This window comes from Cnephaeus nilssonii (assembly GCF_951640355.1).
Source record: "Cnephaeus nilssonii genome assembly, chromosome: 10".
Taxonomy (NCBI): Eukaryota; Metazoa; Chordata; class Mammalia; order Chiroptera; family Vespertilionidae; genus Cnephaeus; species Cnephaeus nilssonii.
In genome coordinates this window covers 17,639,216-17,661,672 of record NC_137081.1, presented here as the reverse complement: position 1 = coordinate 17,661,672, position 22,457 = coordinate 17,639,216, and the positions used below count along the sequence as shown (strand labels likewise).

Genomic DNA, 22,457 nt, shown 5'->3' with positions numbered 1-22,457 from the left:
TTATGATGAAGTACTACTATAATATGTCTGATATTTTTTCTAATTATAATGAGAAGTTAATATGTTAAAATCAGTGTTAGGTTAATATCATCAACTTTATAAGGGTTTAAAATTACTCCAAACATACAGGCAGTAACATTTTTACTTTATGTTTTGTTTTGAATTTCCCTTCAAATAGCATTATATTTTTAAATATTTATATTTAAAAATTTATAGTAATATTTATATTACTAGTGCACATTTTTCCCCCTTTAATTTAAAAAAATATCCTGGAAAAGTTAAAAGATCAAGCTTGGATACCATATTTGATAAGATAAAAAAGGGAAAGACTATAAAATAATGGGTCTACTTACCTTCGATGCTCATGAAATAATTCTAACTGCAGTTCTAAAAGACGAGTTGCACAAAGTTATAATGTATTCATTATCGCAGATTGATCATGTTAAAGAACATGACACTCATTCAAATTTCTAGCAACACAGAAACAAAACAAAACCCCATCTAAGGACTTTTCAGTTAAATTGCCTATAGTGTTCATTTTAAGGCTGAAAATGATACTAAAATCAATTTTTATAAAATTTTTGGTCTGAGTTAAGAAAATTCACAGAGTATGCTCTCTTGAAAATGTAGGTTAATCAATGTTTCACTTCTGTAGTGATTTTCATGAGGATTGTTGGGTTTAACAGTAATAATTACATACCTATTCTGTCTATTTGGTATTTACTACTGTAGTAGAGTTGAGTTATTTTGATTCTGAAATCTTCTCATTGACATGGAAAATGTTTCTAAATAGTTATATAGATTTCCACAAGTCCTAGAAATAGGAGATTCACTCAGCTAGTAAAGGCAAGGAGAATGGACTAAATAAACCATTTAAAGTACTCTGCAATTGTATGAACTTTTACTGTTAATGAATGTTTATCAGAGTACTGTAAACCTTCTTACACTTTCCTGAGATATGGAAGGTTTTGTTAAAGTAACAGTCATTCATGGAGGAGCCTGGGATACTTGCCACATTGTTGACCTTGAAATTATGATATATTTTTTAAATAGCAATTTTTGTTTGTATTTCTGCTGACCCGGTTTATGCATCTGAGTGGGTCATGACATTTTCTATTCCATTTTAGTACTAGAATAGAATGTCTACTTGAATGTCTTTTATTTAAATTTGATTGAAAAAAATGCAGTCAAAATTTAGCTACTCACCAAAGGTTTTCTCCTTGATACCATGAACTACTATATTCATTTTAGAACGTCCACCTCTCACCAATAATTTAGAGCTAGTGTAACATGTACTGCCTTAAATCTTTATACAGCTTTTTGGAAACATATGTTTCTGTGTTTTAGCTTATAAAATATCTAATATAAAATTGATAGTGAATAAAGATATACAACCACCCAACTCAGTAAATGACATGGAGTATCAGGTCAAATTCGCTTCTTTCTCTTTCATGCTCTACTAAAGTGCCAATTCCAGTATCTTATTAATGGGTTAGTGTTATTTCTTTGGCATTGCCACTTTGGTAGGCAATCAGGTAATATTGTCATCGGATACACCAGGCACTCTTCATTGGGAATACAGGGAGAAGAAAAAAAGTAGGGGCAGTAAATAAATTCATGCATAAACATGTACTCGTGTAAACATTATAAATACAGAATATCCTTAACCTTGCCCCTCTTTGGGGGAAAGTACTCTCATCTTTGTAGCTTCAAGTTTTCCACACAATATTCTGTGCATTGCAGCTTTGTGGAGCCCTTCTCCTGCTCTAAGGCCCAGTCTCCAGGTGCTGATTTTTACTATTTATGGGTTATTGTGCCATCCAACACAGGAACACCCTCTGTCTTTGATGCACCAAAGCAAATTGATACATGTACACTTGCAGTTTAATTGAATATTTAAACAGAGAACTAGAATTATATTTACGAAAGTACATAAAATATTGAAATATAATCTATTTATTCCATAAGAATAATAGATAACTTCATCCAGTGAATAACTAAATATGGTCCTTGAATAGATTAGTAGATTAAAAACAAAAACAAAACATAATGAGAATGGACCCAGAATGGATCCAGAGTTGTTCATCCAGACTTTTATACCCACATGCAGGATGATTAGTATCTGATAATTAAAAAGAAAATCAAGGTAATTCATGTAAAACAGATCTGTATTCTTCAAAGGTTCATGTGATTGAAATCAGTGTGCATTACTGACATTGCCTCTTCCCTCTTATCCCAAATGGAAGCCTGACTACTCACTTTCATGATGCATCTTTCTTCACGTCTCATGGCTATGGGAGCATAGCAAATGCCTCCACGCTAAGACTTACACACTCGGCAATATGGCAATATTTCCCAATATGCCTAGGTCGCTTTTTTGTTTCTCCTACTCCTTTAAGACTGGCGTGGCTCAGTTGTCTGGGCATTGTCCCGTGAACCGAAAAGTTTCTGGTTCAATTCCCACTCAGGGCACATGCCTGGGCTGCAGACTGGATCCCTGGTAGGGGTTGTGCAGGAGGCAGCCAATGAGTGTTTTGCTCTCATATCAGTATTTCTCTCTCTCCCTCTCCCTTCCTCTCACTCTAAAAATAAATTTTAAAATATTTAAAAAAAACACAAAACTAAATAACCCTGCTATAAGACCCATGGGCTCAATTAGATAAATTTAAAAATTGTTTTGAAAAGAGTTACCGTATTATTATTTTTTTTAGATAAGCATGATATTAAATGATAAATTTAGTTCTCTACAATCAGGATTTTAAAATACTTCAATTGTGGGAGGCTTCAAGAAAAATTTAATTAACATGCTAGTGGAGTGTTTTCCAAAGGCAAACATGATTTCTGATGTTTTTGTTCACCACCCTAATTTAATTCATTTTAAAGTTATTGCATACTGATTTGTTACTTGCTTGGGAAATTCTACATAGATAGATTTCAAGTGTAAAAATGAAATATTTGGAGTAAAAACTTATGATTTAAAATAATTTGCTATTTTCCTACTGTCTGAAAAGTTAATTTCATAAAGAAAGTGCCTCCTTCTTCCTTTTTATTATGATTTCCATGGTAGGGGTGGGTAATAGAAAACCCTGATTTTAAAAAGTTGTAGAATGCCATTCCATTGGAAAAAAAAGTCAAAGAATCAAGTTAAGTTTATATTTGTGTGCAAGTGTGTGCATGTGTGTGTAAAATAAATATTAGCAAATTAGATTTAAATTGTTGACTATTTTGTAAGACTGCATATGAGAGGTTTTAGGTCAAGTATTTCTCTTTTAAACTGTATTTAGTGTTGATTTAATTTGTTAGTTTTATCAAATGAATTAAAAAAAGTAACTAAAATTAAATATAAGGCAACTTCAACCTAATACAGCAGTTTGGACATTTTGTAAACAGCTCTAAGGTCTCCAGAATTCTTAAGAAAAAACCTTAACCCTTGCTATACACAGCCACAGATTACACATTTTTGGTATGAACTTTATTAAATTTCAAAATGAGCAAGTACTATAGAATTCAAGATACACTTGATCTATCAATTCTCAATTTCTTTAGCATTTATATCATTATGATCTAATGTTCAGTGGCAGCTGCTAGAAAGGGCGAGTTTATTTTTTTATGCTTTCTAGATGATTTAAATTAAAAGAATGACTGTTTGAATTATATTAAAGGTACCCCCAAATATCGAGGTTTTATCATTCACTATTATTATGACTGTTTCAGTTAAAGTTATGAAACATGATGATTCAGTTCAAAAATTTTTTAAACTATTAAAATTGTAATCATTATCTAACTTCAAGCACAGAAATGGCCCAGTTTATCCAAAAGGGAATTTTTTTTTAATTTTATTCTAAACTTTGAGCTTTAATATGATGTATTTATACTTTTATGTATTAATGTATATGTTTCATATATATCTCTAGAAAATAGACAAGCTTAAAATAACAGTATTAAAATAATATTTCTTCATGATTTCATTAATGATATTAGTTTGTTCCACTTGTCCATTTTACTTCATCAACTATATGTCTTTATGTTTGATGACATTGATGACAGACAGTTGATGGCAACAGACTGAACTGATAATTATGGCTTCAAAGGTCTTATAGCAATATCAGTAATAGAATAAAAGACTCCTATCAAACAAATGATTTTCATAATAAAAAGAGAATAAATAAGAAATGTCTGAATGAATAATTTTTTGGACTTGCTCTTATTATGTAAGGAAGTTTTGCCAAAGCTTTTACTATTAGTGAGTAGGAGAATTGAGAGACCTGAGCTATATTTGGAGATTTTGTGGTAATGAGCTTAGTAACCTGGTTCATTCACTGTAACTCTCTTGTCCCCTGTTAAGAAAATTATCAGCTAAATGAGAGAGTTAGACTAAAGACGGCTTTCAACTCAAAATTGATGTGATTTTTAAAGAAAGCATGGTACAGTGAAGAGAGCAAGATATAGTCACACTGACCGAGATTCGGTTTTCAGCTGGAGTACTTATTAGCTCTGTGACTCTCATCAGATACTTTGATACTTGCACTTCAGTTTCTTCATTTATAAATTTAAAATGCCTGATTATGTCATTATGAGTACTGAAATATTATATGTAAAACGACCAGTAACAGCAATAAAGTGATGACATCTCGTTGTTCCACCAGCTGTCAGTCCCAGGACTGCTATTCTTTTGAGTCCATGACAGAAATCCTGCAAAGGTTATATGAAGGGGGACACTTGACCTAAAGTTTGAGACTTTAGGGAGGTAAGAGTTTGGAGGGCTTAGAAGCGAGGTGAATAGTCTCTGCATGAGGACTGGCTCTAGCTAACAGTAGATGGCGAGTTGGTCACTTGCACATAACCTGCCTGACCTTTCTCTTCGCTGTTTCTTCCCGCAGGTGAGCGGCCCTTCCACTGTAACCAGTGTGGAGCGTCTTTTACTCAGAAGGGCAATCTTCTGAGACACATAAAGCTACACTCGGGAGAGAAGCCGTTCAAATGTCCTTTCTGTAGCTATGCGTGTAGAAGAAGGGACGCCCTCACAGGACACCTCAGGACCCACTCTGGTAAGTGTCAGCAGCTCTTTGAGAAGAGAGCTAAAACAGACTGCCGGAGAGAGCCATAAATAACACAGAGGAACTTACAGCTTTGGCCCATCGCGAGGAACGACCTAGACAGTATTTTTATTAGTGTGCATTGAATAACTGATAAATCTTGCCCTTCTTATAGACTGGGCTGAAAGGAGCACTGTTAACTGAAGTCTCTTATTTTAAATCGCCGGAGTAAGAAAACAGCTGTTACATAAGTTTTCTATGATTTTTTAATTTTTTTAATTATTAACATAATAATTATGGTTAATCCAGGATAATGGGAAATATTATAGTTACATGCTCATATTATAAAAGAGATGGAAGCTGTGATTTTTTTTTTTTTTTGACTGATTACAACACCCAGGCTGGGGCCTCCGTGGGAAGTCAGATATTGCTATTTTTAAACTTGAAACTATGCTCATTAGAAAACTGGCTATTAGAGTATATTTTATTTCCTTTTTAGCTCCTGTTTATCTCTCAAACTATAGTCATTGGATGCTCTCTGGAACTTTTCTCTACTTCATAAATCATCATTAAAAATCTTGAAGAACTTTGATTTTTTTTTTTAAATGCTAGAATGTAGTACTGGAAAGAAAAGGAATGCTTAGAAATCTGAATGAGTCTCATTTGACTTTTAGCATGAATTGCCATAACCAAGAAGTTAAAGGTGAAAATTAATATTCTCTTAAGTTAGTTTTAGATGCTCCTTCTATTCCTAGAGGCATATTAAAGTTTAATTTTAATATAAAGATAAGATGGAAGTGATGTTTTCATCTACTTTGACAAATTGTATTAGAGAGTGCTATGGATTGTGAGGTAATGTTTGTATTATCTTTCTTTACATTTTTTCCTGTTAAGTCTTCAGGCTTTACCTAGTTTTTTAACATGAGTCTGAAATATGTAAAACTATTTAGATATTAACTCAAAGTTGGGGCAGTTATAGAAAAATTAAATTAATGCAAACATTAAAACAACATACTTTATATATTTTCGTTTCCTCCTGACTCAAAGTAATTCACTTATTTCCAACTATGGCACTTAATATTTTATTTTGAAATCATGCTATGAAAACTAGATCTTAAAGTGGTGTTTTTATTATAAAGTATTCTTTATGGAAATATTTTTAAGACATGAGTTATTTTCTTAAGCTAGCCATGTATTCTGGCTTATTAAAGTGTGGTTAAGTTGACCAAGGGTTATATAAGACATAGCTTTTTGTGCACATATCTATTGCATGAAATTGAAGCAAAAATAATTTTAAACACCTGTTTTATTCTTTATAAATATTGTGTTGCTTTTAATACTGTGGTTTAGTGTACACATTTTCTTTACCTGGCATGTGCTATATTCTCAGAAGGTTTGATGCCTGGGGACACCTCTGGGAGACATTCGATATTCATCTCAATTCCTGTTTCCTTGATTTCATGTTTGTTCTCTTAACAGCTCTATCCCTGTAGGTGGTGTCTCACAAGTCAAGACATCTTGGTTTTTGTGTTAGACTGAGCTGGGCATCTGCACTTAGCTTCTTTATGCAAATTAGGCATGGTCCATCTGATGCACCTGGTTGGTGGGTGATAAAGTGAAGGGGGGGAAAGATGTCACTCCAGAAGTAGGCCACTCATTAGCTTTGGCCAGGCCAGACCCTTAACATTATGTACATGGTTCTGTGTAATTGTCAAGTTTGTGTGTATAAATTGAAGCTGTTTCTGTGAAACTGTATATTTACAAATAAATATGTTGCTACTTTGAGGTTCCAAAGAAACCAAAACTGTGGTTTTACTAACTACAATCATGTTGGTATTGCTATATCAAGGCATGATTTTTGCAGCTATAAATATATAGCATACTCAAACTGGCGAATAAAAGAGAGTTTACTGGAGTGATGTTACTGCATCATCAAGGGGTATTATCAATTCAGTCATCTTCCAATTGGACTCTAAAATATTAGTCTTCACCAATGCTTTTCATAATAAAGGAAACATGAAGCAAAACTGCTAAAGTCCAAGTTTCTAAATGGTCAGAAAGCTCAAGTTGCTCATCATAGTGTTCTTCCAGTACCAATTCTATCTTCCCCTCACCCTCTTTGTAGCACCTGGGCTGGACAGGTTTCATTATCTGATGGGTGACCCAAACCTTATTTCTAGAAGTTCACAACACTGGTGGTCCTGCCACTTTGTACAGGCACAAGAGTAGCTAGGTAAAGAATCTAACCAATATTCACAGAATAGATTGTCTGATTGGATTGGGTCACCCATCAGATACTCTTGTCCAGATTACTAAAAGCCATCTCCACAGTGGACACCTTCTAGAGAGAATTCACATAGGGCATGTCATCACACTTGGTACCAATTCTGAGAGGTTTATTCACACAACTCTCCCCCAGACCTTCTATCACCAATTTTCCAGTCTTGTTCTTCCAAGTCCGTGATTGTACCATGTATCATTACCTCAGATGTATCTCCTTCCATGCAAAGTGCACAGTCTGAAATTCTGCGAGGGGAATATCCTGTCACTATGGTATTTCAGGGCTAGCCCCCCTTAGTGGGCCTGTAACACAGTGGTCACAACTCATACCAAATACCATGCATTCCATTCATGAACTAGATTCACAGTATCACCCTCCATTTTTACTTGGCACTAAAGACACCCCATGAAGTCACACATGTGGCTTGAGGAGAGATTGTGAAGCAGTAGTAGCAGGTATCAGGGACACTTGAGCTATTGCTCATGAAATACACCTGGCTTCCCAAACCTGCATGGTCCCAGTTTCATTTAACAATGAAATGCTCTTATGTACCTCTGATTCAATGTTATTATTGAGTCAGCTAATACCTAGTTCATTTTTTTGTAGTTTGGGCCACATAGTCATTTAGAGTCTGGTGGCCCAGTACTCTCAGTCTTAAACAGAGTCCAGTACTAAGATAGGAGGAGTTCTTAAAATGAGAATAGTTATTGGTACAAGATTGCATGTCTTTACTTTAAAAAAAAAAAGATCTGTACTCTTATACTTCTAATGACAGAGATGTTTTAAAACCACAGCCATTTCCAAAAAATCATTGCATTGCTAGAGCTTGGAGCCAAAGGTATAGGGCAGCTTTCATCACAGCAGAGGTATGCTGCAGATCCTTTTCCTGCCCCAGTTCCTCTTTCAACACCTACAGCCCCGTGAATTCCTGGTACATGCCTCAGAGCAGCGTATCCAATGTGGAATTTACTTTTCCAAAATCCAAGAGAGCACCATGTTTGTGCCTTCTTCATGATGACACATGCAAGATGCAGCAATTTGTCATTTGCTATAGAGGATCAATTTCAACACGTCCAGACCACTGGGCCCGTACCATTTCTCCAAGGCTACAAGTCTCTGAACTTTTCATGGAGATTATCTCCTACCCTCTAGCATATATCTTATTCAGGTATCTTAGGTATTTACTACTTCCTGCTCATCAAGTCCAATCAGTATAATACCATGAATGTAATGTTCCAGCTTGATGTTCTGTGGGATGTCAAGATGGACAAGATTTCTTTGGACTATATTATGACAAAGAGAGGAGAGTTGACCTAACCTTCAGGTAAGATAGTGAAAGTATGCTGTTCCTGCAATGTGAAGGCAAACTGCTTCTGATTATCTTTGTTGATAAGGAATTATTTTTTTTAAAAATGGTTCATACCTTCATACCTGGTGTCAGGGGCTATTTTAATGTGATCCAGTGAAGATAATGCACCTAGAAATGCACTTGCCGTTGGCATTCATGAGGTGATTAAGTCTGCATTCACCCACAGAACCATCTAGGTCTCACATTAGCCTAAAAACACAGCTTCCAGGGGGATGGGGTAGGGACCGCCACCCCAGTCTTTCAGTTTCAGTGACTGCTAGTATCTTGGGAGATGTGGTAGTTCTCGGGGCTATGCTCTCCGATGTGGTAGCCACTAGCCACACATGGCTATTAAACACCTCAATATGCTGGTGCCACATGCTGAAATAGTTCTGCTTAAATAAAATACAGGGGTTGGCAAAAGTAGGTTTACAGTTGTGAGTATGGGAAACAGTTAATAAAGCTGTGGTAATAATCAGAATCTGGGTGTCTCATTCCATCTGAACAACTGTAAGCCTACATTTGCCCACCCCTGTACATTTAACTCAGGGTGCCCAGACCTATTTGTACATCTATTGCTGTTCTCTCCAGCCAGAGAAGACAGTTACCATCCAGCTTTTCACACACGCAGGTTCTTGGCTCACCCAGGTAATTATTTGGTGAAGGGAGTGTCCCACATGCCCCTCCAGGGCTACGGTAAAGGACAGGCTGAACAGGATGATTCATAATAGATCCTTTTCAATATTCTTACTGACTTGAGCTTTTGAACTTCTTCCACTTTGCTCTGCCAGGAAAATTTTGGCATTTCAACTTTTTTTCTATGTAAGCCATCATTGAATCAAGGATCAATTAATTAGTCACTCCCACCTGCTCAAGGCAATATGCTAAATCCCAAATCCCAGATGAATGCTCATCTATTGATCAGTTTGGCCTGATCTAGCATCTTAGTTTACCTTCTTGGTATAAAACCCTTAGAATCAATCCATTACATTCCCTTACATGCTGGCTAGACTGCTGCTGATACAAATCAGCAAAGTTTCCTAAATCTTCAGTGTATAGGCCATCACCTTATGGATCAGGCCTTGGTTTTTGGCTATATTAGGATCTAACTTGTTGTGAGCCTGGGGTCAATGAGAGGTAATAGGAGCAAGTCCTTCAGTATTTGATCAGATAATACCATCCCCTGTTCCACCCTTTCCTCATCAGTACCCCATTACCAAGACCAGTGATATTGGTTTTACCCATTTTATTTAGCATGGCAATTCCATAAGCTTTCAAATCAGATTCTGGAGTTGATCTGCAGCTTTATTTGCCCTGAGGCTTATGTAAATATGGGCTCTCTTAGAGCTGACTGAGAAACTTTCTGATATTTTACCTCTGGTCTGATTTGAGCAGTCAAGGCCTTCGTTTTGTTCTTTCTCCTCTATATTTTTCTTAGGGTCATCGTAGTTATGCCACACTATAGTCTTCACACTTCAGAAAATGGAGGCCACAGCACCTAATGCCTGGCCTGGCCTCTGCACTGCATTCCATGCCACCACCAGTGGTAATCTGAGTAATCATGCTGCCAACACATGCCTAGACTTACTAGGATTCTATTATTTCCCTGGTAAGGAGACCATCGTGTTCTCTTCAAACATGAACAACCCACTGGCACAATGTCATTTTGATGGACTTTGGCCTTGGGCCACTCCTGCTCCCTAAAGCTATCAATCAGGGTTCTGACAGCAAAGCAGGGAGACACTCAAATGGGAAAAATCTGGAGACATCCCTTGAAAGGACTAATTTTTACAAGAGAATTGGTTAGGCGTAAAGGAAACCAACAAGGGATGATTGACGCGCTCAGAGGCTAGCAATAGCAAGAAGTAAATAGCAGCCCCACATCTGAAGAGGCAAGGGAATAGAGAGGTCACTGGAATGAAGCGAGGTAGGACACGTTGTGAACACTGACCTTCAGTAGGGGAGTGCACATCTGTTAACCTGTGACTGAGGAATAAACACCTTGACCTCACTCTTTCCACATTAACTCTTGCTGGTGCCTCACATTAACTGACCCTAAACAAAAGCCAGAGGACAAAGGATCCCATTGAAGGATCCAATAGAAATTAGCTTTCTGTAGGAGCAGAGCAGAGCAAAGAAGAGTGAAAATGGCTATGGAGGCAAATCAATATGCCACAGATTGACTAAACTTTAAGAACGAGTGCTTAAAATAGCTAGTATAGGGTACTAAGTGTAATGTAATGATTTTAACTTTTTGTGAATATTATTAGTAGTAGAAGGTATTTTGCTCCACCCCCCTCACTATGGGCAATGACTGTTTGCTGGTTCATTGTTTTGTTTTATTTAGCTACTGTGTTCTATGTAACCTGTATTTTAGATTTGAAAACTTCCATCTGGTAGGTTGGTTTCAATGAGCCCAGAGTTGGTGGGCACTTAAGTTTTTGTAAGATTTTATACTTCTCAGTTTAACAATGAAAAAAACTTAGAAAAAATACTAGTATATGACATACTGTATAATGTTTTTATTATCTTTGCCCACCTCCAAGTCTTTAGTATTTGTTTTTATCAACTCACCTTTATTGAATTTTTCTAAAGTGATAAAATTAGTTTTTATATAAAGAACTTTCTTTTTATACTTATTTTATCAGAATATGGATATTTTAATAATTAACATAATTATAATAACAGATTCAGCTGGCATGAATAGGTGTGGGTAGAATCATGACCAACCCTTAATATCCAGTTCAACTGCCAGAAGTATATATGTGGGCACACCAGAGAGGTGCCGCTGAGTATTAGGAAGTCAGTGTCTCAGGCCCCCCATCTGTGTGCTTCTCAAAGGGCATGGAGAGACATCAGTCAAGAGAGATTCTCACTATCACTACTCCTGTTTCACAGGTCATGCAGGCAGAGCCTGGATTCACACTCCAAACTCTGAACTTTATGCTACAGGATAAATAACAGCTCCATGTTTATTCTCTAAAACTCTAACTCGATTGAATCAATTCAAATGGTAAAGAAAAAAGAATACTATCTGGAAGTCAAGATGTTGACTTCTAGGTTGTAGAATGGGCTCGCTGCAAATGAGCTCTGTGACTTTGACAAATCACTCAATTTAATCTTCAGTCTCCCTGTGCTACTAATATTATATGAAGCTAAATACAAAGTGTTATCTTTTCCCCCATGACTTTGCTGATCAGTCTCTGTGAGCAAACCTTAAAGCGAGTAGTCCCCATGCCCCACTTTTTTATTTGCTGTAGTTTAACTTTTAAAATAAATTTGCTTTACATGGAATAAGTCGATGTTTTCAGATGATCTTCCCAGGGCAAATATGATTTCTCTGCTACTATCTGCTAACCTAAATCTAAGAGAGATCCTTGATACAGAGAGTTTCTGGTTTTTCACTTGTGGTTCCAGATAGTTTGTTCACTCAAAATATAGTCCCTTTTAATAAGTGTTTAAAGCTCCCTTTGTCTTGCTGAAAACCAGCAGAAGTATCAAACAGTGTTGAATTTTCCTCCTCTCATAGAAAATGGGTTTAAGTGTACAAGTCCTGATTACTTAGGCTGTTTGCATGTTTTAGATTTTCATTGATACCATTTTTAAATTTTGAAAGGATGCCCAGTTTTCCAAATAAAGCAGCAGAGGCCTTTAAAGAGCAAAAAAAAAAAAAAAAAATCTTTGATAGTATTTACCAGTATTTGCCATGGACAAGTTTGTTTTCTAGCAATATTTTTTTAAGAGTATAATTTTATTATTTCTGGAAATATATCAAACCAATACCAGATGTTTTTTCAGTAGCAGATAATTCCTGTCAACAACTCCTATATTTTATTCCCCATTTCTTTACTATGATGACGGAAGATATCGTAACCTTTCTGGCTTTGGTTATGGCACTGCTGTATCTTAATCCTGTAATATTTCCCATTCAGGAAGTAAAAAATGTAAAATGATACAATCTAGGTTTTATTTGTACGGTGATCATCAGTATTTGATTTTTAAAGTATTTTCATTTATTATGGGTTATTTAGAGTTATTTATTTGTCTTGATGCTTAGCATTGTATTAGAATTCCTTTATTTTATTGAAATTGTGTTGGCTAAATTAAATATATCTAGAAATCGCAACCCTCTTTCTACTTTGCCCCTTTGCCACACTCAAAACAAAATAAGTGGCTGAGAAAGAGGTAAAAATATCTTTTTACATGTGAAATTTAAATGACATTTTAAGAGGGAGTGGGAGGAGAGGGAAAGGCAAGAGAAATAAAGAATTGAAATGTATCATCAATAGTATATCTGCTGGAGAATTTTAGTCTGGTGAGAAAATAAACTACACTTTTATAAACATTCCCCAACTTTGTACATTATATAAGGCTGTGAGAAAGTAAAAGGTATTAGTATCTAGTTTAAACTATTCCTTAATCTTAAGATTTACAACACAAATCATCTAATTTGCTTTATATAAATTTGTAACCTAGCATAGTGTGTCTGCTAAAAATGATTTTCAATAAGTTTTGTCTCTTGGATTTTTAGTTTAACAAGTGATTATAGTTCTTTTCATTCCTATAAGTTTGATTAGTTTGCTTCATATGATATGGTATTCCTTTTGTCTTCATTATACGCAATGCACTGGGGACATGGTTTTTCCATGCAGCCCTGGACTCCTATTAATCAAAGTAATATTAACATACCCCTTATCTTTTAAATCTAGGAAGAACAGAATTGAATATTTCTTCCTAATTAGCATTTCAGGTTTTTCTCACATACACTAATGCTGTGCCTAAATTAAATAGTTAAACAGCATAGACGAGTATGTATTTTTAATATATGGAAACGTACATGATATACATGAGTTATAAATTCCTTTGTATACATTATAAAAAGAAACAGTAAGTATGTTTCTCACACCGTCTCAAATGTTGTTATGTCATATCTAAAACTCATTTGTTATCATTGGGTTGTACTGGATTCAGATTATTATAAAAAAGTATGTATTGCATAAAAATGAAATCTTTTAGAAACATTTAAAATTGAAAAGTCCTAATGTTTGTTTCAAAGAAATTTGTTCATTGTCTCATATTCAACAAAAAGCAAATATTCCTTAACACTTGCATATTTTTAAGATGTTTGTTTGTTTTAACACTAATATATTGTACCAAGATCCTATATAATAAAAGGCTAATATGCAAATCAACCGAATGGCGGAACAACCAGTCCGTATGACGCACACTGACCACCAGGGGGCAGACGATCAAATCAGGAGTTGCCCCCTGGTGGTCAGTGCAGTCCCACAGGGGGAGCGCTTCTCAGCTAGAAGCCCTGAGCTGGGCTCACGGCTGGCGAGTGCAGAGCCATCAGTGGGACACCTCCCGAGGGCTCCTGGACTGAGAGAGGGTGCAGGCCGGGCTGAGAGACCCCCTCGAGTGCACAAGTTTCATGCACCAGGCCTCTAATATATAAATAAAATATCCTTGCATAAGCAGATCAGTTCAGGAATTTTTTCATATATATCTTTTTTGTTCATCTCATTTTAAGAAAATAAGAATTACTTCATGTTTTTAATAAGATTTTCTATAAAATTCAAAGTAAAACCTTTGCTTTCCATGAAACCGGTACATGATATAATTTTTTATTTGGTTATGTCACTTAAAAGTAAATACTTTGTAAAAATTGTTTATCTTATACAGTCTTGTGCCACTTAACAACAAGGGATGCATCCTGAGAAATGTGTTGTTAGGCCATTGAGTTGTGCAAACATCACAGAGTGCACTTCCACAAACCTAGAAGGTATAGCCTACCTCTGTAACTTCATGTGCATCCTTTTATACCACTGGCAGCACAGGCTCATTTACACCACATCAGACCTGTGAGGAATGCACTGCACTGCAAAATTACAGTGGCTACGACATCACTAGGTGATTGGAATTTTTCAACTCCATTATAATCTTACATCATACATGTGGTCCATCATTGACTGAAACATCATGCTGTGCGGGACTGTATGTATCAGAAAACTCTGGAGTAATAGCTCTTTGAGGAACTTTCTTGACTTAGGGTCACTAAGTCTACATTTCTGAACAAATATCTAGTTTATTTTCAAACACCTCAGGAATGTTGAATTTTACAATACTGCTTTATAACCTGTTCAGTGTTTTGATAGTTTTCAGCTTAAGAAGTTTGTTCTTTATGTCTTATTGTTGGTTTAAAGCTATTTTGTCCTATAAAAAAGGGACTGGACCAGATGTACCACGTAAATGTCCATCTGTTAAAACAACAACTCTCTCCTCGTTGTACATTTTTAGTTCTCTTTATAAGGACTCCCTTTTTATTTTTCAAGACCCTATAATTCCAAGGACTTTATTTTATCCATAAAAAAAGAGCCCAGAGATATTGATTGCTTATATTTGTTGCTAATATTGATTCTTTTAAAAATGTGTCAGTTAAACAGGGCACTGCTGCAAACTCACTTAGAAGTTTCCATTTTATTTTAAACTCTAGTTGCCTTGTTCAGTTATGCCCTTACCCATAAAATAAAATATTGTGACTCACCTCCTCTTGAATATACGTGGATGTTCACCTCTAGTAGAATGTTAAACCAACCAACAGGCATTTTAAAAGTATAAACTACATGCTCCTAAGGAAGCCAGTAAGAAGAGATAGCTTTCTCCTCATATTCAAATTTCTTGAAAATAAAGTTAAAAGTAGCATCTAACCTGGATTGAGGTAGGACAAACCTTTGACTGCATTGTTAAAGAAGCGATTTAATGTCACATATTCTAGTTTTAAGTCTCATATGGGCAAGTCTGTTAATTCCTCATGAGAATGAAGTACCCTCAAATATACTGTGGCTTCTTACTAAAGGATTCACTACCACAGCTACATTGCTTCCTGAAGTTGCTGACTGTTGCTGATCAGGAATTCCATTAAACTAAAAGGTGTTCTAAAGTGCATGGAGCATTTGTAATCACTCACTCTTCTTTCCTAACACCCCCTCTTTCCATCTGGTTTTATTTAAATTATCTTCCTTCTTTTCTCTACTTTTGCCTTCTACTCTTTCATCTTTCTCATAGATTTTCCCCCCAGTCCTTCAAGGTTCACTTCACTATTACTTCACTTTATTTTTTAAGGAGATGGCCTGAAAAAAAAAAAGTACATAAAAAGTACCTTTAGTTTATATTAAATACAAAATTATTTGTATAACGTGAAATTACTACAGGTTCTAGACACTAACAGTACTGGTTATTTTGTGAAATGGGTGGGGAGCAAAAACAGTGTCTGAAAATTAGGTATTTGGCCAAAAGATTATCATCAGTTATATTCATATTGATAGTATTTTAAAACCGGATCACCTTGACTTTTCTACCAGATTTGCCAAAGAGATCCACTTAAAAAATAACTAATTCATGGGCCAGTATATATTGATAGACATACTGGATTATATGATGCAGGTTCAGAAGTTGAATCTAGTGCAACTCATTCATGATAGCGATGGTGCATTAAGTGTATGCTTCCCAGGGGAAGGAACTGTTCTCACCTGATTGTAGACCTGGCACCTGGCCCACTTTCTGGATGATCTCCCAAGTGTGAACTTGCTTCACCCTCTACCCCCTCCTTTGCTTCCTGGATTACACTGATAATTACACAAGCTGTGTCAGTTGCACACATGATTTACATAACTGTGCTATGCTGATTTCCCCCTTGAGTCCCAATAGATGCCCATGGTGCCTTCTCTATATGCTTTGCAATAAATACCGAAGAGAGGAGATGGAATTAGTATCTTCATTCCTGACTCTTAAAGCTTACACTTAAGGCCCTGCCATTGGACGGTGATCAGGAGGGAAGAGCCACTGTCAGTCAGGTCAACAGGTAAAACATGGGATTTGCACCCAGTAGAGCACTTTTGTTTTTGTAATATATTTTATTGATTTTTTTACAGAGAGGAAGGGAGAGGGATAGAGAGTCAGAAACATCGATGAGAGAGAAACACCGATCAGCTGCCTCCTGCACACTCCCTACTGGGTATGTGCCCGCAACCAAGGTACATGCCCTTGACCGGAATCGAACCTGGGACCCAATGAGTCCGCAGGCCGCAGGCCGACACTCTATCCACTGAGCCAAACCAATCAGGGCCCAGTAGAGCACTTTATTTTTTCCAAACAAATAATCAGTTTACAGTCTACCCTATGTTCCTTATTTAAAAAATAAAATAAAAATTTAAAATAGCATACGGTAGTATATTTTAAATGGAATTTTTTCAAATAACAATAGTCAAACTCCTTTAAATTTCAGACACTTATTTCTAGAAGGAGTTATTGAAGATAAGCCTTTCTTCTGTAGCGTGTATTCATCGATGCAGCTCTTCACTTTGGTGCAACAACATTCATTAGATCAGGTTACTGCTGGAAACTTTCCTCCTTGCCTTTTCCTGTTCTCAGGAGTTCTAAAGAAAAGGGCAGGAATCATGGCCCTGTTTCTCATCCTTCTCAGTCTTCTGCAGACATGGTTCTCATTCCTAAGTTGGCTGTCACTGTTTTACACCCTACATGGATGTTGGGGTGGACAGTCTGAACTTGTGGCCAGTTCACATTTTCCCTTTCACATCGCTGAGTCTGCGGGCCTGGCTTCTTTGAAACTCTAGGTCAGAAGTGGAAGGGCAGCATGCCAACTTCATTACTCACTTAGTGTCCAAAAGGCACATCACACTGGTTTTTGTGGTGGGGGATGGGGGTAAACTAACCTCCACCCTCCTTCTATTTCCCTACTTGATCCTTGTATGTGAGTCAAGGAAACCTGTTCATCCACAACCTGTACTATCTTGCCAGATCTTGTAAGTAAACTCCCAAATATTAGAAAGTCATACAAAGGAGGTACATAAAAACCAATATCATTCATTATCCTATATAATAAAGAGGTAATATGCAAATTAACCCTCACACCCTCACAGTATGGCTGCCTACGACCAGGCCAGCAGGGGGGTTAGTGAGGGATGACCAAATGACTGAACAAGCAGGCTGTGTGGGGCAACCAGGCCGGCAGGGGGTTAGTGAGGGATGACCAAACGACTGACCAGCAGGCTGTGTGGGGTGACCAGGCTGGCGTGGGGGGGGCCAGTTGGAGGTGATCAGGCCAGCCGAGGTGGGGGGCAGTTAGGAGCAACCAGGCAGGCAGGCAGGTGAGCGATTAGAAGCCAGCGGTCCAGGATTGTGGGAGGGATCCTGGATTGGAGAGGGTGCAGACTGGGCTGAGGGGACCCTCCCCTGCTACCTCCCCCCTGCATGATTTCATGCACCGGGCCTCTAGTAACAATATAAAATGTATAGAGAGAAAATTAAATTTTTATTTAAGGTGTATATATCATCTATCAGAGTGGTATCCCTTTACATTGTGCAGAAATATGATGATAATAAGCAAATAGATAATGAAAGAGCCTAAATTCAGCATTTTGAAATAAGAGATCTTATTATATTCTATTTTGCATCAACATCCCTTATGCTGTATCAATTGAATGAATGATGAATCTGTGGATGCTTTCAGTTGAACATGTTTGCATTAACTAGAAAGTTAGTTTTTTAATATTAGTGGAGGTCAGTGGTGGTTATATGTATTTTCTAGTAGAGGATAAATCTCAATTCATTATAAAAATAAAAGTTAATGGCTAACACTTAATAGTCTCTTATTCTGTGACAAGCACTATTTTTAAAGCAAATTTAAAGAGGAAAGTGCTAACTAATATCCCCACAACCTAGAGTTTTAAATATTATGTGTGTGGTCCTGTATATAAAGCTTTATCTTATTAAGGTTATTATATTTTCACCTTATTTTTTTGTTTATATTGTGCCAACAATGTATTATTTGGATTAGATTTTAAACACACACACAAGTGCTCAGCATAATAAAACTAAAGATCATATCATGCACAAATATACAAATGTTCCACAGTGCTTGATCACATATAGAAATTTAGAATAAAATAAAAACTAAAAAGAATAGTATAAATTACCCTTGTGAGAGTACTTTTTAAAAATTACGCTCTGATAGAGTAAAACTTTCTGTTATAACTATATATGTGTATTATGTACATTTTCCAACATACTCAGGAAAAGCTGTGATACAAACTCCGCTTTGCCTGACTCTATAGCCTGTGCTGTCAGTCACCATACTCTTACTTTCCAATTTATTCATTATAGAGCTGCCAGAAAGTTATTTAAAAACCCATTTTAAAACATGTGGTTCCACCCTAGCTGCTTTGGCTCAGTGAATAAAACGTCAGCCTGCAGATGGAAGGGTCCTGGGTTCGACTCTGGTCAAGGATGTGTACCTCAGTTGCAGGCTCCTCCCTGGCCTGGGCCCTGGTCAGGGCACGTGCAGGAGGCAACCCATCGATGTGTTTGTCTCACATCCATATTTCTCTCTGTCTTTCCCTCTCTCTTCCACTCTCTCTAAAAAGCAATGGAAAAATATCCTGAGGTGAGGATAAATAAATAAATAAATAAATAAATAAATAAATAAATAAAATATGGTTCCTCCACTTAAAATATCTTAATGGCTTTCCATCATTCTAATGAAAAAAAAATCGAACTGTTTATCATGGCCAATGGAAGTTCTGCCCACCTATCCAGTCATATACCACTCTACCCTCACTCTTCTTTGCCACACAGGTTCTTTTATTCTTTGCCAACTCTTGGGATCTTGCACTGATGATCCTAGAAGTCTTTCCCTTCAGCTCTTTCCCCAGAGTTTGGCATGATTACCTCCTTATCCTTCAGATATTTGCGTTAAACTACCATTTCCTTGGAGATAGTGGCCTTCTATAAACCATTCTCTGTTACTATTTTCCTGGCTCTTTTTTTTTTTATCCTCACTAGAGGATATTTTCCATTGATGTTTTTAGAGAGAGTGGAAGGGAAAAGGAGAGACAGAGAGAGAAACATCCATGTAAGAGAGACAAATCAGTTGGTTGCCTCTTGCATGCACCCTGACCAGGGCTGGGGATTGAGCCTGCAACTGAGATATATGCCCTTGACCAAAATCGGACCTGGGACCCTTCAATTTATAGGCTGATGCTCTATCCACTGAGCCAAGCTGGCTAGGGCTTCCTGGCCCTATCATAAGGTCATGTAAAGCTTCCATCCGAGCCCTGGCCGGTTTGGTTCAATAGATAGAGTGTCGGCCTGCAGACTGAAGGGTACCAGGTTCAATTCCAGTCAAGGACACATGCCCGGGTTGCAGGCTCAATCTCCAGTAGGGGGCGTGCGGGAGGCAGCCTATCAGTGATTCTCTCTCATCATTGATGTTTCTATCTCTCTCCCTCTCCCTTTCTCTCTGAAATCAATAAAAATATATATTTTTAAAAACTTCCATCCGAACCTGCGGTTTTCTTGGCTTCTTGTTCATGCATCTGTTGTTTGTCTCTACCCTGTCACCCTCCAACCCCCGCCATTCTATTGTAAGCTCCACGAGATGGGGGCCTCCTCTGTCTTATTAATGTATTCTCCAACTCCTTGAATGGTGCTTGGCACGTATTCGGTAATAAAAAAAATTGTTGATTAATTGAATGAGGAGAGTCTTATGGTATAATGTACTTGTTCTAAAAAAATTCCATAGTAGGAAAGGGAAGGAAATCACTGAGCTGTTCTCATTTCTGTAAGGTCAGCTCATGCATATTTTCCAAGTTTGTGAATCACAGAAAATAAATAATACATTTGGGTATTTTTTGTGTGAAATTAGATGTAGTTCAGAGTGCTCTTTTCACTCACACCTGGAAAGTAGGCATAACATACATGGTTGATGGCCTCTTCCAGTTGAAAATTCTTGGTACCAGGTGAAGAAGCCTGAAAAAGCTCTAGTAATGAAGTGACATTTATTCATTCAACACATATTTCTTGAGTATCTTCATGACAGGCATTTTTCTAGGCACTTGAGATATAGCAGTGAAGGAAAAAAGATCTTGCTCTATGGAACTCACATTCTAATGAAGGGAGACAGGCAATCAACAGCAAACATAATAAGTAAATTGTGTGGTATGTTAGAAGGTGATGAATGCTAATGGGGTGAATATGAATTGGCAAAACCTTCTTTGAGGCAGCAATATAACAATAGTGATCAAGAACATCAAAATTGTATAGTGGGTTCATACAATAAAACAGACCACTAACTCAGACAAAGTATGAGTTATGGGTACTAAAAACAGCAAAAAGTTAAATGTCGTTTACACATTTCAGTGCTCATCTTTCTTCAGATTAGTTTATAATTCTGTAAGCAACTGCCAAGTACTATCAGATATTCAAGTTTCCATTTTTTGCATTATCCTATATAATACAAGCGTAATATGCAAATCGACCGAATGGCAGAAGGACCAGTTGGCAGGAGGCGGGGCAGGCGAGTAGGCGGCGCCAGGCCAACCAAGGCACATGCCAGTGGGCAGAGGGAGGGGACGGTGACTGGTGGGGGGGCGGGGGGGCAGCAGCAACCAGCTGTGGAGGGGTCTTGGGGGAAGGGTGGGGCCGGCTGCTCACCAGCCAGCACCATCCTCAGATAGGCCTGCCTGGGTTGCCTCCCTCAAAGGGAGGCCACCGCCAGTGGTGGCGGCGGGGCATGGGGTCGGCCACTTGCAGGGGCTCCAGCAGAGGGAGGCCAGACTGCGGCTTAGGCCCGCTCCCAGAGAGGGCACAGGCCAGGCTGAGGGACCGCCCACCCCCCCCCACCCCCGCCTCCCAAGTGCACGAATTTTCATGCACTGGGCCTCTAGTAAGTACAGTATATAAAGGAAAGTGAGTGCACTTAATGTTATTAAAGGAAAATGAATGTGATAGATATATGCATACTGCTCAGTTGCTGATTTTATATGTGTTATGGTAAATATGTAAATGGTAATATATTTTCTTTATATAGATGTGCTTTATATATCTATATAAAGAATAAAACCTTTACCACCTATATTAGTGCTATTGTAATTTGTTTTGTAGGTTTCACTAGGATAACTCTTGAAGTCACATATTTCAAGGAAACATAAGTGAACAAGACTTGGTTGTGCTATTTATCTTCATAACTCCCTATGAATTTATGGTAAACATTCCTACTTTAAAATTATTTATGGCTTTTTAAATTTATTTTTCCTTTTGGGTAGGTATGTGGAGTTCTTAGGAGTATAGGGGCAGGTATTTCTTATTTTTTAATTCCTTATAATGACGGATGGAGATAATCCTAGTTAATGCTGGCAAATCTTTTTAATTTAATAGTCTTCAGGATTGTCACATTTTCTTTACATCATTTTCAATGTACAATTCAGTACTCAGGTCAGCAATCTGCAACTACATCGCTGACAGATTATACTGGTAGTTCTTCCTTTTTTTGTGAGGTACAGGTGTTGGATTTTGTGAGGTACAATATGTCAAAGAAAAGACTGTAAGTTAACTTTGAGATAATTGGGAACACTGACCCTGATCTTCTATGTCATAGAGTCTTTAGTGTTACATATTCTTAGAATTATATTTTTAAGAAACTTTATTTCAGTTACCTGAACTGTGTGGGTACTTACAAAGTTAGTGTGACTTTCTTGGTATTAAATAATTAAAAAATATGGCTTTTGCTTCCAATCATAATGAAATATTTGGGATCAGATTAACCCTCCTGCCTTGAACAACTAGAATACCAAAGTATATTCAGTGACATTTAGACGTTGAACAATAGCCACTGTAGGACTGTGACCCATGAGAGAAGAAAGCAAAGCTGGTGAGTTCTATGATTACCCCCAACTTCCTTCTGGAAGCCAGTGTCCAGGCCGCAGTTCAGGAC

General features: G+C 37.2%; 1 protein-coding gene across 7 annotated transcripts in view; it reads left to right on the top strand.

The window, feature by feature from the left end:
* Positions 1-22,457, top strand: part of IKZF2 (IKAROS family zinc finger 2) — a 145,875-nt gene that overhangs the window by 97,385 nt on the left and 26,033 nt on the right. For all 7 annotated transcript variants that reach the window (XM_079783188.1, XM_079783187.1, XM_079783186.1 and 4 more), the window contains one exon: positions 4,881-5,048. In XM_079783188.1, coding sequence (XP_079639314.1) covers positions 4,881-5,048 — 168 coding nt within the window. The remainder of the gene's footprint in view (positions 1-4,880; positions 5,049-22,457) is intronic.